Consider the following 18,121-nt stretch of genomic DNA (forward strand, 5'->3'; position numbering starts at 1 on the left):
CGGAAGAATTTATTAACGAGAGAGAGAGAATATGAGCTGAAAGGGTTGGTGGGAAGAGGAAAGAAGGATATGAAAAGCTTTTGTGCAGAGCAGGATATGGGCAGTTGTGTTATGAAGCGTTGAATTTGTGATCTCAGGCTGAAGTTGTGTTTGGGGGTGACCAATGTAAATTCTCGTTTCAGTGTTGCTCCCTGAGGAGAGGCGGAAGCGGAGGTAAGTGTGAAGATGGAAGGAGGTGATGAATTTACAGTTATGCAATGCTGGGGAGTACTTGGGGAGGGTGACAGTGTTGAGGGGTCAAGGTATGAAGATCCTGTTGGGAGCCCAAAAATATGAATCACTACTCTGTTCACTCAAAGGAAATTTTTGTTTCAGTCGTGACTTGAAGTTGGAAAACAGTCTGACAATTTGCTTTTGGCTGCTGGTGTCATTGGTGGGGGCGAGAAGGTTGAAGTGTTCATGTGGCAACTGATAATGTCACTCAGGGGCCACATGTAACTAAGAACTAGGAAGGGACCAGGAAAAGAAACATGGAGCATTTCCGAGTTAATGATGTGGGGTTGGAATGGATCACCATTGGACATGTGGCTACAATGGAACATTCCGGAATAGAATCAAGCCAAGGAAGTCCCATGGACACAGTAAGAAGTAGTAGAATAATACAGCAGAGGAGGCCATTCAGCTCATCATGTCATATTGGCTCTTTTGAAGACCAATCAACATAGGAACTTGGGATTTAGGAGCAGGAGTAGGCCATTTGACCCTATGAGCCTGCTCCACCATTCAGTAAGATCATGGCTGGTCTGGTTGTGGTCTCAACTCCACTTTCCAGTCTGCCTCCCATAACCCTTGACTCCCTTGTCTTTCAAAAATCTCTCTAACTGAACCTTGAATAAATTCAATGACCCAGCCTCCTTTCCAGGGGAGGAGAATTCCACAGACTAATGACCCTCGGGGAGAAAAAAAAAATTCTCCTCCGCTCCATCTGATTCTTAAACTGTGTCTCCTAGTTCTCCTGCACAAGAGGAAACATCCCCCTGGTCAAGTCCTCTAATCCGGTTAGTTCCACTCTCTGCCTCTTCCCCCACTATCCTGCAATTTTTTGTTTTAAGTATTTGTCAGATTCCCTTTTTAAAGGCAGTTATTGAATCTGTATCCAGTACCTTAGAGGCAATGCATTCCAAATCCTAACCACTTGTGTAAGCTTTTCTCCATGTCACGCCTGGTTGTTTTACCAATTACCTTAAATCTGCCCCCGCTGGTTATTGAACTTTGTTGAAAGTAGTTTTTCTTTATTTACTCTGTCTAAACTCTTCATGTCTTGAATCTCCACTATCAACCCTCTTCTTAACCTCCTCTGATGTAAGGAGAACAACCTTGGCTGTAGGAACATGGAATGGTTGCGCAAGACAGTGGCGCAATGGCCACTTGATTGTCATTGGTAACTTGGACCAAGGTGGTTTTCGAGGCTGTAAGCAGGGCCGAAGCTCGATGGAAAGGAGTTGTGGGGTGTTAATGAGAAAATATTCAAGACCTCAGAACAAAAAGAGTATTTGGAAATGATGAAAGCAAAATACTGCAAATGCTGGAAATCTGAAACAAAAACAGAAAATGATGGAAAAACTCAGCAGGTCTGGCAGCATCTGAGGAGAGAGAAACGAGAGTTGGTGTTTCGATTCCGTATGACTCCTCTTCACGGAAATGATGCCTGGGCTTTTTGATGAGGGGTTACGATAAAAGCAGTTGTGAGGAGGGTTGGGATGGTGAGGGGAGGTGGGGACAGTTCCTGCGGAAAAGCTGAGCTATTAAACCATGTTGATGAGCAAAGAGAAATGAAGAGCTTTACATTTTGCATAGCACCCTTCACAACCTCAGGAAGTCCCAAAGCGCTTTACAGCCAATTAATTAAAGGTAGGTAAGCGGCCAGGCATAGGGTCTAGATCAGTTTGAGGGAGCACTAGGTTGTCTTCAACAGAGATGAGCATGATGAGGGAGTGTGGTGGGGGGAAGGGGAGAACTTAAGGACACAGGATTGGGAATGGGGTGAATGCAAGTCTGGGGGAGGTCAGGGATGGAAGAAAAGGAAAGACTACAGCAGAGAAAGCAGCTGCTCGAATTGTCGTGTTTGAAGTTAGAAGACTTTCCCACTGTTCCACTGCAAGTATAATGGCTGGATTGCCACAAAGGATGAAGGCTGTGGGTTTAACTCGTGCGTCAGAGCCTTAAGCACAAAAAATCTGGGTGACACTCTAGTGCAGCACTCTTGGAGGTGCCAGTCTGAAACATGGGATGTTATGCTGGAACTATAATAAAACGATAGTTAGGCCACACTTGAGTGCTGTGTGCAGTTCTGTTCCCTCATTGCAGAAAGGATTGGCTTAGTGAGGGTACAGAGGAGATTTATGACTGGAATATTGCAGCTACGAGGAAAGATCAGATGGGCTGGGGTGGTTCTTTTTTGAATAGAGGAGACTGAGGGGAGATTTGATTGAGATGTATGAAATTGTGAGGGGCCTGGACAGAGTAGATGGGAAGGACCTATTTACTTCAGCAGAGAGATCAGTGACTAGGGGGCATAGATTTAAAGTGATTGGTAGAAAAATTAGAGCAGAGAAGAGAAAAAATCATTTCTCTCAAAGCATCATGAGGGCCTGGAGCTCATTGTCTGAAAGGGTAGCAGAGACAGAAACTCATTTAAAAGGTGTCTGGATGTGCATCTCGAGTGCCGTAACCTGCAGGGCTATGAGCCAAGTGTAGGAAAGTGGGATTAGGCTCGTTTATTGGCCGGTGCAGACACTATGGGCTGGGTGGCCCCTTTCTGTGCCATAAACTTTCTATGATTCTAAAACAAGGCTTTTCGTACCTCAGAACGTCCCAAAGTGCTTTACAGCCAAAAAATCACAAAAAAGTATAGTCACTGTTGTCATGTGGAAAATGTGGCAGCCAATTTGCACACAGCAAGATCTCACAAACAGCAATGTGATAATGATCAGAGCGTCTGTCTTTAGTGATGCTGATTGAGGGATAAATACTAGTCCCAGGACGTTGGTGATAAGTCCCCTGCTCTCCTTCAAAATAGTACTGTGAGATCTTTAACATCCATCCGCCAAATTCTTGGTTTAACATCCTATTCAAAAGACAGAACCTCCCACAGTGCAGCAGTCCCTCAGTGCTGTACTGGAGCATCAGCTGAGATTTTTGTGCTTAAGCCTCTGGAGTGGGACCTGAACCCCAAAACCCCCTGACTCAGAGGCAAGAGTTGAGCCCCACTGAGTTTTCCAGCCACTTGAAACACATTGGAAGCTGATTCTGTAAATTATTTGAAAAGGGAGTTGGATGGGTGCTTGAGAATGAGGCCCTTGCACAGTTTCAGACAACAAACGGGTGTTGTGGGACCAAACTCGACTGCTTTTTCCAAGAGCCAGCACAGGCTTCACCGGCTGAACGGCTGCCTTGTGTGCTCGCTTTGAGTTTCTGTGTAGATCAGGATAATTATGGCTTTAATTCCCAGTCTGGGTTTATTTTTGATCTTGGCCAGAGTAACAACAGGGCTACCCTTGGATTAGGGGAAATTCCAGTGACCCAGTCCTAGTAATGGACGTTGAGTGAAGAGAGAATCTTTTAGTTTCAGCTCTCGAGCACTGTACTATTACACCAAATGACATAGTATCTACAGCGCAGCAACAGTTTCTCCAGCCCAATTGGGCTATGTGGTTGTTTATGCTCAATCCCCCTCCTGCCCCTATCTAACCCTATCAGAAGACAACACTAAAATAAAAGCAAAATACTGTGGATGCTGGAAATCTGAAATAAAACAAAGTTCTGAGGAAAATCTCAGCAGGTTTGGCAGCATCTGTGGAGAGAGAAACAGAGTTAATGTTTTAAGTTCAATATGATGCTTCTTTGGGAGAATCGTTATATTGGACTCGAAACGTTAACTCTGTTTTTCTCTCCCTACAGATGCTGTCAGACCGGCGAAATTTTTTCAGCATTCCTGTTTACATTCCCTATCAGAGGAGAGTTCTGTCAATCCTGTTTAAATGAAAAACCCTCAAAACTGTTTGCAAACTCCACTGTGATATGACCCACTTGTGATTACAGTAACAGCAGTGCATACTATCTACAAGATGCACTGCGGGAACTCACCAAGGCTCCTTAGACAGCACTCCAAACCCATGACCACTGCCATCTAGAAGGACAAGGGGAGCAGATAGATGGGAACACCACCACCTGGAAGTTCCCCTCCAAGTCACTCACCATCCTGACTTGGAAATATATTGCCGTTCCTTCACTGTCACTGGGTCAGAATCCTGGAACTCCCTCCCTAACAGCACTATGTGTACCTACACTACATGGACTGCAGCAGTTGAAGAAGGCAGCTTACCACCACTTTCTCAAGGGCAACTAGGGATGGGCAATAAATGCTGGTCTAGCCAGCAATGCCCACATCCCATGAATGAATAAAGAGAAAAGTAGCTACCATGCCTTCACTCCCCTCATCTAAGCCATTGATGTGAATTGTAAATAGTTGAGACTCCAGCACTCGTTACATCTTGCCTATCAGAAAATGACCCATTTGTGCACTCTCTCTGTTTTCTGCTAGCCAGCCAATCTTCAATCTAGGCTAATATGTTACCCCCTACATTGAGCTTTTATTTTCGACAATGACCTTTGATGTGGCACCTTATCAAATGCCTTCTGCAAATCCAAATACTGTACATCTACAGGCTCCCCTTTATCCATGGTCCAAGTTGCTCTTTCAAAGAACTCCAATCATTGGTTAAACATGATTTCCCTTTCACAAAACCATGCTGACTCTTCCCAATTACCTTGAGTTTTTCCATGTGCCTAGCTATAACCTCCTTAATGATCAATTCTAGCACCTTCCCCATGACAGACATCAAGCTAACTGGCCTATAGTTTTCTGTTTTCTGCCTCCCTCCCTTCTTGACTAGAGGGGTTTTATTTGCCACTTTCCAGTCTAATGGAACCTTTCCAAAATCTAGGGAATTTTGGAAAATTAACACCAACACATCTACTACCTCATTAGCCACCTCTTAAGACCCTAGGATGAAGTCCATCAGGTCTTGGTTGTCATCCCACAGTTTGCTCAGTAAGGCTTCCCTATTGATTGTAATTTCACCAAGCTCCCCTCTCCCTTCCACCTCTTGATTTGTGGCTATTACTGGAATGTTTTGTATCCTCTGTAGGAAAGAAAGAAGCAAATTATTTGTTAATTTCATCCGCCATTTCCTTATTATCTACCATTAGTTCCACATTCTCACTCTGTAGAGGACCAACACTCACTCTACTTACTCTTTTTAAATACGTGAAGCTCTTGCTATCCATTTTTTGCATTTCTAGCTAGCTTCCTTGCTGATTAACCTTTTAGCCATTCCCTGCCATTCTTTATATTCTGGCCAATCGTCTGACCTGCCACAGTTATAAGCTTTCTCCTTAAGTTTTATGCTTTCCTTAAACACTTTAGTTAACCAAGAATAGTATGTCCTCCCCTTAGAATATTTCTTTATAGTAGGAATATACATATTCTGATTATTCTGAAATATCCCCTTAAATGTCTCCCCCTGCTCCTGTATTGATCTATCCTCTAGCCTGGTATCCTGCCCACATGTTTTCCCTTATTTAAGTTTAAAATACCAGTCTTAACCCACTCTTCTCTCTTTCAAACTGGATGTAAATTTCAATTATATTGTGGTCACTGCTACCTAGGGGTGCCTTTACCCTGAGGTCATTAATAAATCCTGTCACATTACACAATAGCAAGTCTATGGTTGGCTCCAGAATATGCTGCTCTAAGAAACTATCTCAAAAACATTCTATGAACTCCTCACCTAGGCTACTACTGCAATCTGATTTTTTCTGACAGTTTGTGTGTAGATTAAAATCACCCATGATTATTGTTGTCCCTTTATCACAAGCACCCAATATTTCTTCTTTGTGTACTTTGTCATACGTTGTGATCACTGTTCGAGGGCCTGTAAACCACTCCCACTAGTGACTTCTTTCCCCTACTATTCCTCATCTCTACCCAAAGCGCTCCTACATCCTGATCTCCTGAACCAAGGTCATTTCCAGCTATTACACCAATGCCATTCTTAATCAACAGTGCTGCCCCACCACTTTTACCTAGTTTCCTATTCTTCATGAATGTTATATACCCCTCTATACTGAGGACTGATTCCTTGTCATCCTGTAGCCATGTCTCTGTAAAGGCTATCAGATCATATTTATTATCTCAATGTGCGCTATCAATTCACTTACTTTGTTATGAATGCTATGTGCATTCAGATACAGAGCCTTAGTTTTACCTTTTTGTTACATTGGTAACATCCAGTCTTGACTGTTGCTGCATTTTTAGGTTTTTCTCCCTTTCCCTTCCTGCCATTCTCTGACCCTCATTTCTCATATGACCATTTTGCTCTCTTGCTTTAACTCTACCCCATGATTTGCAACACCTGCCCAAGCTTGATCCCTCACCCCCTTTGTTTAGTTTAAAGCCCTCTCTACTTCCCTAGTATGTGGCTCGCTATGACACTGGTCCCAATACAGTTCAGGTGTAGACCGTCCCAACGGTACAGCTCCCACTTTCTCCAATACTGATGCCAGTGCCACATGAACCAGAACCCACTTCTCCCACGCCAGTCTTTGAGCCAAACATTCATCCCTCTAATTTTTATTTGCCCTATGTCAATTTGCACGTGGCTCAGGTAACAATCCAGAGATTATTACTTTTGAGGTTCTGCTTCTTAATTTGGTACCTAGCTCCTCATACAATGCAGTACATCCTTCCTTGTTCTGCCTATATCATTGGCACCTACATCGACCATGACAGCTGGATCCTGATCCATTGCAATTTCCTCTGCAGCCCTGAACAAATGTCCCAAGCTCTGGAACTAGGCAGGCAACACAGCTGTCTGGACTCTTGCTCTTTGCTGCAACGAACAGTGTCAATCCCCCTCACTACACTGTCCCCTACTGCCACTATATTCCTCTTTGCTCCCTCAGCTTGAACGGCTTCCCATGCCATGGCCAGCCTGCTCATCCAGCTTGCAGGTCTCCCCTTCGTCTGCATATGTTTTGAGCACCTCAAACCCTTTGGCAATGACGAAGTCTGAGGCTGCTCCACTCCTGTCTCTCAGTCCCTTTACCTGCTTCACTCATGGTTTTTTCCTCTTGTCCCTCATCCCTATTCTAAGAGGTGTGACTGTCTTCTGGAGCAAAGTGTCCAGGTATTTCTCGCCCTCTCTTGCGTTGCATTGTCTGCAGTTCGGCCTCCTGATCAATAATCCTGATCCGGAATTCCTCAAGCTGCTTACGCTTTCTGCAGACGTGTTTGTCCTGGATCGCCTTGGCATCCAAAAGCTCCCACATTCCACAGCTGCAACATAACACCTGTCCTGTATTGGTATGAATGTTATTTAATTAATTCAACTACTCTCTTAATTAATTTAGAATAATTCCTATGTATACTGCAATTTACTGTACAGAGGGACAATGCGCAACGTAAGAGAGGGTGAGAAATACCTGGACACTTTGCTCCAGAAGACAGTCATACCTGTTAGAATAGGTTTGGTCTGTTTTGGCCAATGATGAGGGACAAGAGGATATGACCAATATCCTGCCCATGTCAACATCATCTATCTTATTTGTACTGTACTTCTTCCATTCCCTTTGCCACAGCTGCACTATCTGACTGTGTGCAGTATACTGTAAAATGTAAGTGAATGATGGGGAAGGAGGGGTGAGAGGAGATGGGATGGGGGCGTTAATTGTCATCACACAAAGGGAACCGTTAAGCACAGACTTGGAGATGGTAGCATAGTGGTGTTATTTCTGAACTAGTAATCCATTGATCCAGACTTTTGCTCTGGAGATGAGAGTTCAAATCCCACCACGGCAGCTAGGCAAATTTAGATTCAATTAATAAATCTGGAATAAAATGTCAGTCTTATTAGCAATAATTATGAAACTACCAGATTTGTTGTAAAACCCCATCTGGGCCACTAATGTCCTTTAGGGGAGGAAATCTGCCATCCTCACCTGGTCTGGCGGACATGTGGCTCCAGACCCACAGCAATGTGGTTCACTCTTAACCAACCAAGTTGGTTAAGCCTACCAAGCCACTCAGTTGTATAGGCAGCTCACCTTCTGAAGGGCAAGGGGAATGAGCAATAAATGTTGGCCTTGCCAGTATTGCTTACATCCCAGGAACAAAAAAAAAATGTTTTGAGGGCTGGAATGCTACACATTAGATTTCCAAGCCACTCTAAGCTTAAGCTCAAAATTGCAATCATTGGTGAGTGTGTTTCTGCAACACTCTTTCTGTGGGTTGGGACTTTCCTCATTACATATTGAGTCTGATGTCAGTTTCAGTGGGAAGGTGTATTTCTGACGAGTTACTCAATAGCTGCGTTAATTTGTAAATTGAGCCTAACGTGTGAATGGAACAGAGTAAAGTTTTGCTGTCATGTGTGGTAAACTGTTATTGATGCTTTATTTTGGGATGTTAGGTCCCTCTGGTGAATGGCAGAGTGAGGCACAATCCACCTACACAAAAGAGGTGCATCACCGCTCTAAGCACAACCTAGAGCACTGGCATGGTAGAACAACCGATCAATTAGGTATGTATAATTTCTCACCAATTGTATCCCCTCCGCGTGTCATTCCTGTTCCAGACATGATTCCCTGCTTCGTCAATGACACCGTGTAACAAGGATCTGAATGAGTAAAGTTGATGGGGTGAGATGGGGAGGTGCCTCTTACCAGTTGTATCCTTTTCACCACCGCCATGCCCCTCCGCAGTTATCCCACAGTTTAGCTTTGTTAGTCACCACCATCCCTGAACCTACACACAAATGCCCTATCCACATGTGAGTCTTGACAGGAATCCATTTTTGGTCCTGTACCTATGCATCTGTCATTGGTTAGGATCAGGGACGCTGGCTCTTGCTATCTAACCCTGGGTGGCTGTAGCCAATTGTTGGTGTTTCTACCACTGGCTCTGCTGAAATTGAGATTGGGGGAAGGTAAACATTGATTGCCTTTTTGTCGAAGCCATCAAGAGAGCACAAAGCAAACTGTTGCAGATGCTGAAATAAAATGCTCTAAGCACTCAGCAGCTTGGGAAGCATCTGTGGGCGTGTCATTCTTGTTTTCCCATTCTTTCTGATAACTTGCGCATTCCTCTGAGCTGTATACCAGCCAAACGCTTAAATCAGGTATTCTCTCCTTCTGGTGGACACATGTGGCCAAAGGATTCTGCAAAGGGATATTGATAGGTTAAGCAAATGGGCAAAAATTTGGCACATGGCATATAATGTGGGGAAATGTGAGGTTGTCCACTTTGGCAGGAAGAATAAAGAAGCAGATTATCATTTAAATGGATGGAGACCGCAGAATGTTGTGGCATTGAGGGACCTGGGTATCATTGTACATGAATCACAAAATGTTAGTATGCAGGTCCAGCAAATAATTAGGAAGGCAAATGGAATACTGGCCTTTATTGTGAGGGGAACGGAGTATCAAAGTAGGCAAGTCTTGCTACAACTGTACAGAGCATTAGTGAGACCACATCTGGAGTGCTGTGTACACTTTGGTCTCCTTACTTAAGGAGGGACATAATTGCATTGGAGGCAGTTCAGAGAAGGTTCACTCAGCTGATTCTTGGGATGAAAGGGCTTATCTAGGTTGAGCAGGTTGGGCCTGTACACTCATTGTCACATCACAGGCTCTGCTGAAATTGACCAGACCAGCAAAGATTAGAGGAAGGTAAGGATTGATTGCCTTTTTTTCGAAGCCATCAAGAGAGCACAAAGCAAAATGTCGCAGATGCTGAAATAAAATGCTCTAAACACTCAGCAGCTCGGGCAGTTGGAGTTTAGAAGAATGAAAGGTAATCTTACTGAAACATAAAGATTCTGAGGGACTTGACAGGGTAAATGCTGAGAGGATATTTCCCCTTATGGGGGAATCTAGAACCACGTTTCAAAATAAGGGATCTCCCACCTAAGATGTAAATGAGAAGGAATTTCTCCTCTGAGGGTCATTAGTGTTTGGAATTCTCTTCCCCAGAGAGCAGTGGAAGCCAGATCATTGAATATAACACCAGGCTCAGTTAGACAGATTTTTGATCAACAAGGGAGTCGAGGGTTATGGGAACAGGCAGGAAAGTGGAGTTGAGGCCAAATCAAATCAACTGTGATCTTATTGACCAGCAGAACAAGCTCAAGGGGCTGAGTGGCCTACTCCTTTTTCTGATGTTCTTATCATTTCTCATGTCGGTTAACTCCTCCTGCTTGTCCGCCCTATCACAGACCTTCCCTTTTGTTCTTTTCCTGGTCTCACCTGCTTTTCTTCGCTTCTGTACTCTCTTACAAGCTATTATTCCTCTTAGCTTTTCAACATAGCTGGAAGAAGTTTTGGACTTAAAGCATTAACTCTGTTTCTCTCTCCACAGATGCTGCCTGACCTGCTGAGTATTTCCTGCATTTTCCCTTTCTATTTTCAGATTTCCACCATCTGCAACGTTTTGCTTTCGTAGCTACACAATGTTTCCGTAAACACTGCACCACATGGCGTTACCAGACCCTTTTTTAAAAGTCTTTAATCTCATCCAGTCCGTTCAATGATCTCAGTTGTTGGTCCGGGGATGTGTTGAGTGGAGCCCAGACAGTCCTCTCTCCAGAATGGTGAGAGTGGCCCCAGGCTGCTGTTAACTCATCTCTTAGTTGCTATGAAGGGAATGATGGGATTGTGAACAATGGCCAGCTGTTACTCTTCAAAGTAGTGCCCAGCAAGACTCTAGGAGGTGGCCGAACCTGTGCTTTTGGAATATTTTTCGGACTGGTGCACGAAGGAAGTGGGGGAGGGTTGTGGGTGAGGTGGAGGCCTTGGAGTTTTCCATTCAAAGCCTACCAGTGAGTTGAGGAGATCTTTAACGGGGGCTCCTTCCCTCCTTTTTACATCTTTTAAAAAAAAAAAATAGGTTAAGGAAAATGATTCAATTAACATGTTTGCATCTTGACACTGGCAAGGCTGTCTGTCATCTTTTTAGGTCGCTGGGTTGAACTGAGTATTGTTAATCAGAAAATGAAGAAAGCACTAAAGCAGCTGGAGAAACAACTGGAGAATGCTTAGAACAGCCAAGGACATAAAACAATGAAATAAAATCGCATCTCGTTTGTCTGTTTTGTGCAATTTAAAAATAATTTCTCGTGACTCATTCTCATTTTGAATGAGGGCAATTGTAAGATAAGAATGAGAGTGAAAGATGGTTCCAGCAGACATTGGTCTTCATCAGGCAGAGAACATCTGGGGCAGTCCCCATCTCCCTTTCCTGTGTCCATTGGACAGCCAGGGAGTATGTGGCTGTTGCCTGGTCCCTGAGACCCTTATCCAACATCAAACATTCCAAGACTAGTCCTCATTTCACCTGCCTTGGAAAGATTAAAGTCTGACTGGATCTATCCAGTCTAAACCCAAGATTATCTGGCTTCAGAACTGAGTTACCCAAACGTGTAAAATTAGGCTCTGGGAACCTGGTCATTAATAAATAGCTGTTCTACAGATTTGGTTTATTTTATGCATTGAGTTTCATGAGGTATGAATTACATAAGAACATGAGAAATAGGAGTAGGGGTAAGTTAATTACTGCCATAGCCTGCTCTGCTATTTAATAAGATCATGGCTGATTTTCTGCTCAGTGCTACCTTCCTGCACTATTACCACATCAACTGAATCCTTTAGTATCCAAAGTATCTTCTGACTTCTGACTACTCAATGACTGATCATCAGCAGCCCCTTGGGGTAGAGAATTCCAAAGATCCATAACCATTCAAGGGAAGAAATTTCTCTTCGTCTCATCCTAATGATTGACCCCTTATTCTGAGACTGTGGCCCCGTGTTGTAGACCTCCCAGTCGGGGAAACATCTTCTGTGTTGCTCCTGTTAAGACTGTAAAGAATTTTATAGTTTTCAGTGAGATCACCTCTCCCCTAAATTCAAGGGAATATAGACCCAGTGAATATCTTCTCATAAGGCAACCCTTCCATTGTAGGAATAAGCCTGGGGAACCTTCATTTCACAGCTATTTTTAGTTTTATTTTTACAAATAATTGCTTGGTAGTACAGAACTTGTGTATTGGAAAAAAAAGATATGCCATCAAAGCTTTTCATTTAGGATAGCTGACAAGAATTTCCTAACAGTAACAGGTGAACAACGATTTATACTGCATGAGAAGAGATTGCTGATTAGTTGGAAAGTGGAGTCTGATTGGTGGAGGTGTTGCCATGGAGAATGCAGCATGAAACAGTTAACTGCCTAGCTTTGTTCAAATTCAAACTGGGCAGGTCGACTCTGATTGGTCAAGACATTGCCTTGGGGGATGAACCAAGGAATGACTGTTTTATGATGTATTATCATCTTCCGACTAGGCACTTTACAGCCTTCCGGACTGAATATCGAATTCAACAACTTTAGATCTTGACCTCCCTCCTCCATCCCCACCCCCTTTCTGTTTCTTCCCCCTTTTGTTTTTTTCCAAAAATTTATATAGATTTTCCTTTTCCCACCTATTTCCATTATTTTTAAATCTTTTATGCCCCCCCCACCCTCATTAGAGCTATACCTTGAGTGCCCTACCATCCATTCTTAATTAGCACGTTCATTTAGATAATATCACCAACTTCAACACCTCTGTGTTCTTTTGTTCTTTTGTCTGTGACATCTTTTGATTATCTGCTCCTATCACTGCTTGCTTGTCCCCACAACCACACCCCCCCCCACTTCTCTCCCCCCACCCAACCCCCCCCCCCCCCGCCAAAACCTTAAACCAGCTTATATTTCACCCCTCTCCTTGGATTCACCCAGTTCTGCTAAAGGGTCATGAGGACTCGAAATGTCAACTCTTCTTCTCCACCGATGCTGCCAGACATGCTGAGTTTTTCCAGGTAATTCTGTTTTTGTTTTGGATTTCCAACATCCGCAGATTTTTGTTTTTGTTTTGAATGACTTTTATTTTTGGCCTTATATATGTAGCATGGCGAGGGGCCCATTTGCAGACTTTACCTCCCTTTATCTGTGGTCTCTCAGAGTTAGTGCCCTGACTCAAGTGATGTTGAGTTCTGGATTGCATTTTTGCACTCTCTCTTTTCTTGCTCCATAATGAGAGGTGGCAGGGAAATACTACAAAACACCATCTTGCATCCAAAATGGAAAACATGAAGGATCTGTGTTGAACCATCTGCTCTTTTCTCTATTGATAGTCAGGTGTCTGGCCTCCACTTGACAACTACCCTTAGCAAAGCAATTGTGATTAGGCTGTGGGAGGGGGTGTGGGGGTTGTTAGTCATTGACAAATGTCACTTTAGCCTGTAGCAGCGTATTTCTGAAAGTGGTCTCGGGCAAGGTCCTAATTGGGATTGTAGCCTTCTACAAAAGCCTAGTGAATAACTTGGGTTACCTAAGAGTTTCAACTCTTAAAACCTGCCTCCCCTTCAGCATAAAATCATGAGTTATTCGGCCTGGGTTTGAATAGAGAACACCAATTAAAAGCAAAATATTCAAAACCACCATGGAGCTCTACATATATTTGGTGAGATCACACCTGGAATACTGTGTACAATTATGGTCTTACCTAAGGAAGGATATATTTGCCTTGAAGGGAGTGCATTGAAGCTTCAATAGTTTGATTCCAGGGTTGAGATGGTTGCCTATGGGGAGGAATTGAGTAGAGCAGATCTATATTTCCTGGAGTTCAGCAGAATAAGAAGTGATCTCATTGAAATGTGTACAGGGTTTTTATTCATTCATGGAATATGAGCATTGCTGACTTCTAAAAAAAATCCATTTGCAGGATGTGGGTGTTGCTGGCTAGGCCAGGATCTGCCCCTCCCTAATTGCCCTTGAGTGTCGATGCTGTGAAAGGCTGTTTCCCTTGGCTGGAGAGCTGAGAATTAGGAGTCCCAGTAACAGGATAAAGGGTCAACCATTTAACACTGAGTTGAGAAATTTCTTCCCCATCGCCTCCAAGGTCTGTGGAAATGGTTATGGATGCTCACTCCAGAAGTATATTTGAGATTTTGGGGCACTAATGGAATCGAGGGTCATAGGGATGGGGTAAGAAAGTTGTCTTGAGCTAGATAGGTCATGATCGTCTTGAATGGTGGAGCAGGTTCAAGGGACCTATTCCTATTTCTTATGTTCTTAATGTGCTGTTGGCCACAGGCGTATCATTGGGAAAAACGCAGTTTGGCGTCCAATGGACTTTGTGTACAGAATAGTTGTGGTTACCAGTCTTTGTCGCTAGAGACTGTGAAAGTGTTGGCTGTAAAGGACACATCTAATTTAGTTATGAACTTTTCGTCAGGCAAGTAGTTTCCTTTATGGAAATTTACCCAACAGCTTTAAAATCCTGCTTATGTATTGTTCAATTTTCCATTTGTCCAACTGTCTGTGAGCTGTTTTACTGATGTATCAATGAGGTGAATTCTAGTTTTTCTCTGGTGTGATTCATTAAACTCACGCAAGAATTACCATATGGGACTGAGGTTCTCAGTTCACACTGTTAATGTTGTCCTTTACCCTCTACCTGAGCACTAAACCTGTTCTGGTGCATTTGCCCTGCCCCCATATTCTTTAATTCCTCCAGTTCCTATTTAACCTACTCTTCAAAGTTGAGACAGCCTCTGCTTCAATCAGTAACAGTAGCAGAGTATCACTCAGCCTCGCAACCCTTGGCACAAAAAAATTCTTCTGCTCTCTGCCCTAAATCTTTTTTGCAATTAATCGTATTTGCATCAAATTACAGAATTGCAGAAGCTCATGGAGTGGAGGAAGGCCATTCAGCCCATCGTGTCCATGCCAACTGACAAAGAGCCATCCAGTCTAACTCTACTTTCCAGCCCTTAGGTTGCGGTACTTCATGTCTGTCTGAGCACTTTTCAAATGGTATGAAGATTTCTGCCTCTACTGCCTTTTCAGGCAGTGAATGTCCTGCCAGCCTCTGGATGAAAACATTTCCCCTAGCATCCCTTCTAAAGCCCCTACCTCTTAAGCTAAATTTATGTCCCCTATTTATGGACCCTTCAACCAAAGGGAATAGATCCTTCCGATCCACTCTTTCTAGACCTTTATTGATTTCAATTAGGTCTTCCCTCAGTCTCTTCTGTTACAAAGAAAGCAACCCCAGCCTATCCCATCTTTCCTCATAACTAAAATTTTCCAGTCTAGGCAACATCCTTGTTATCCTCTTCTGTACCCTCTCTAGTGCAATCGTATCTGTTCTTTTATTCTGGATCCCTCCACTACACAAGACAGTCTGTTCTTTCTACTCTATCCCAACCCTTCAAAATTTTAAAATAAACCATCAAATCATCCCCTAACCACCTCTGTCACTTTGAAAATGGCTCCAATTTTTAATAAGCTTTTTATATTTATATTTCCTCATACCAGGCAACATCTAAGAAAAGAACAGCAGAAAATTCTGAAAATACTCAGCTGGCCTGGCAGCTTCTGTGGAGAGAGAGAGACAGACAGAGAGACAACGAAACAGAGTTGATGTTTCAGAAATTTTGATGGAAGACCATTGACCGATATCGTTCACTCTTCAAAGCTGCTGCCAGACCACCTGGGTGTTTTCAGCTTCTTCTGTTCTTGTTTAAGATTTCCAGCATCTGTAGTATTTTATTTCTGTTGTAACATCCTAGGAAATGTCTGTTACTCCTCAACGTCTCGACGGGGATTGAGGATTGAGGGGCGACTTGATAGAAGTTTACAAAATTGAGTGGCATGGACAGAGTGGATAGTCAGAAGCTTTTTCCCAGGGTAGAAGGGTCTATTACAATGGGACATAGATTTAAGGTGAGAGGAGAAAACTTTAGAGGAGATGTGCGGGGCAAGTTTTTTACGCAGAGGGTAGTGAGTGTCTGGAATTCGCTGCCAGAGGAGGTGGTGGAAGCAGGTACGATAGTGGTGTGTAAGAGGCAGCTTGCCAAATACATGAATAGGATGGAAGGGATACGAACCCCGGAAGTGCAAAATGTTTTAGTTTGACAGGCAATATGATCGGCGCAGGCTTGAAGGGCCGAAGGGCCTGTTCCTGTGCTGTACTTTTCTTTGTTCTTTGTTCTTTCTTTGTTTCCTTAGCATTCTTTATTTTAAGTGTGGAAAACAAAGAGTGCACAGTCTCCAGTTGTACTCTTACTATAATTTTATGTAGGTACGTTCTGAAGTTTTAACTCTTATATTCTGAATGTTCTTATTCATTTTTTGATGTAATTACTGTGTTGGTTAAGGTATAAATATTAACCAGGACACCAGAGAGAACTCCCCTTATACATCAGGCTGTGTCAAGGGAACTTCTGCATTTATCTGAGAGGACAGATGGGACCTCTGATTTCATGTCCTGTTCATAATGGCACCTCCAGCAGTGCAACACTCCCTCATTACTGCCTGGGGAGTGTCAGCTCAGATTTTCTGCTCGAGTCTCTGGGGTGGGATGTGAACCCCAGAATCTTCTGACTTAGAGACAAGAGGGAGCTCGCTACCAACTGAGCCACAGCTGACCATGAACGTCACTGCGGGGAAAATCTGAGTGAAATTATATTGACATTTGAGAAACTGGAGGATTGTTTGGGTCACTTTCCTCATTCTGCTGTTTAAAGGTGTCTGGACCACAGACCTGCTGGCCTGCGAGAGGCTGTCGAGAACCCTCCAGCAGGACTTTGAAGAGCGGCCAAAATTAACAAAGAAGTGGCCTTCCGTCATCTCCAGACTCGGACCAGGCGAACCCACTGTGCAATCGCAGCCCAGGCCACCCAAAGCACTGAGGAAAGCCATCCCCAAGCCGAAGAAAATCACCCCAAAGCTAGAAGGCACCACCGCAAAGCCGAGGACTGCAGCGGGGACGGAGCTCCGAGAAGAAATCAAAACACCAGCTGGGAGAAATGTTGAAAAGGATGAGTCGTTCTGGGAATTTTATAACCAGCCTCTGCCTCTACCATAAACCAGAGACTGCAGGGTCCGTTGGCTTCATAAAAGACAAGCTTGCATTTATGCAGCGCCTTTCACAACTGCAGGGCACCCCAAACCACTTTACAGTCAATGAAGTACTTTTGAAGTGTAGTCACTGTTGAAATGTGGCTAATTTTGCACACAACACGCTTGCACAAATAGCAATGTGATAATGACCAGAACGACTGTTACTGTGAAACAAAAACAGAAACAGAAATACCTGGAAAAACTCAGCAGGTCTGGCAGCATCGGCGGAGAGGAGCACAGTTGACGTTTCGAGTCCTCATGACCCTTCAACAGAACTAAGGAAAAATAGGAAAGGGGTGAAATATAGGCTGGTTTGGGGGGGTGGGGGTGTTGTTGGGACAAGAAGCCAGTAATAGGTGGCAATAACCAAAAGATGTCACAGACAAAGGGACAAAGAGGTGTTGAAGGTGGTGATATTATCTAAAGGAATGTGCTAATTAAGGGTAGAAAGCAGGACAAACAAGGTACAGATAGCTCTAGTGGGGTTGGAGGTGGGGTGAAGGAATACTAATAAGGCTAAAAGGTAGAGATAAAACAATGGATGGAAATACATTTAAAAATAATCGAAATAGGTGGGAAAAGAAAAATATATAAATTATTGGAAAAAACAAAAAGGGGGGAAGAAACGGAAAGGGGGTGGGGATGGAGGAGAGAGTTCAAGATCTAAAATTGTTGAACTCAAATGAGGACTTGAAATGTCAACTGTGTTCTTCTCCGCCGATGCTGCCAGACCTGCTGAGTTTTTCCAGGTATTTCTGTTTCTGTTTTTGTTTTGGATTTCCAGCATCCGCAGTTCTTTGCTTTTATGTCTGTTACTGTGATATAGGCTCTGGAATAAATATTGACCCAGATAACGGGGAGAGTACCCTGCTCTTCTCTGAATTAACACCATGGGATCTTTTACACTCAGCAGAGAGCATCTCTCTGCTTTTAAAGAATGAAATCATCATGGAGTGTGGGGGGAGGGGATTGGGGGAACTTCACACAGGAACTGAGTCCACATTGAGATCACTTGTCAAAATTGAATCATTTGGTGGTTGTCTCACATCATACTCGCACTTT

The 18,121-nt window shown here is 43.5% G+C and overlaps 1 protein-coding gene across 1 annotated transcript in view; it reads left to right on the forward strand.

The window, feature by feature from the left end:
- The window catches only part of LOC121271479, a 36,779-nt gene extending 19,755 nt beyond the window's left edge, over nt 1-17,024 (forward strand). The window contains exons 6-9 of the mRNA XM_041177460.1: nt 8,532-8,642; nt 10,760-10,896; nt 14,246-14,387; nt 16,684-17,024. Of these exons, the coding sequence (XP_041033394.1) occupies nt 8,532-8,642; nt 10,760-10,896; nt 14,246-14,387; nt 16,684-17,024 (731 nt within the window). The remainder of the gene's footprint in view (nt 1-8,531; nt 8,643-10,759; nt 10,897-14,245; nt 14,388-16,683) is intronic.
- The last annotated feature ends 1,097 nt before the right edge of the window (nt 17,025-18,121 follow it).

The sequence above is a fragment of the Carcharodon carcharias genome, chromosome 31, assembly GCF_017639515.1.
Source record: "Carcharodon carcharias isolate sCarCar2 chromosome 31, sCarCar2.pri, whole genome shotgun sequence".
Taxonomy (NCBI): Eukaryota; Metazoa; Chordata; class Chondrichthyes; order Lamniformes; family Lamnidae; genus Carcharodon; species Carcharodon carcharias.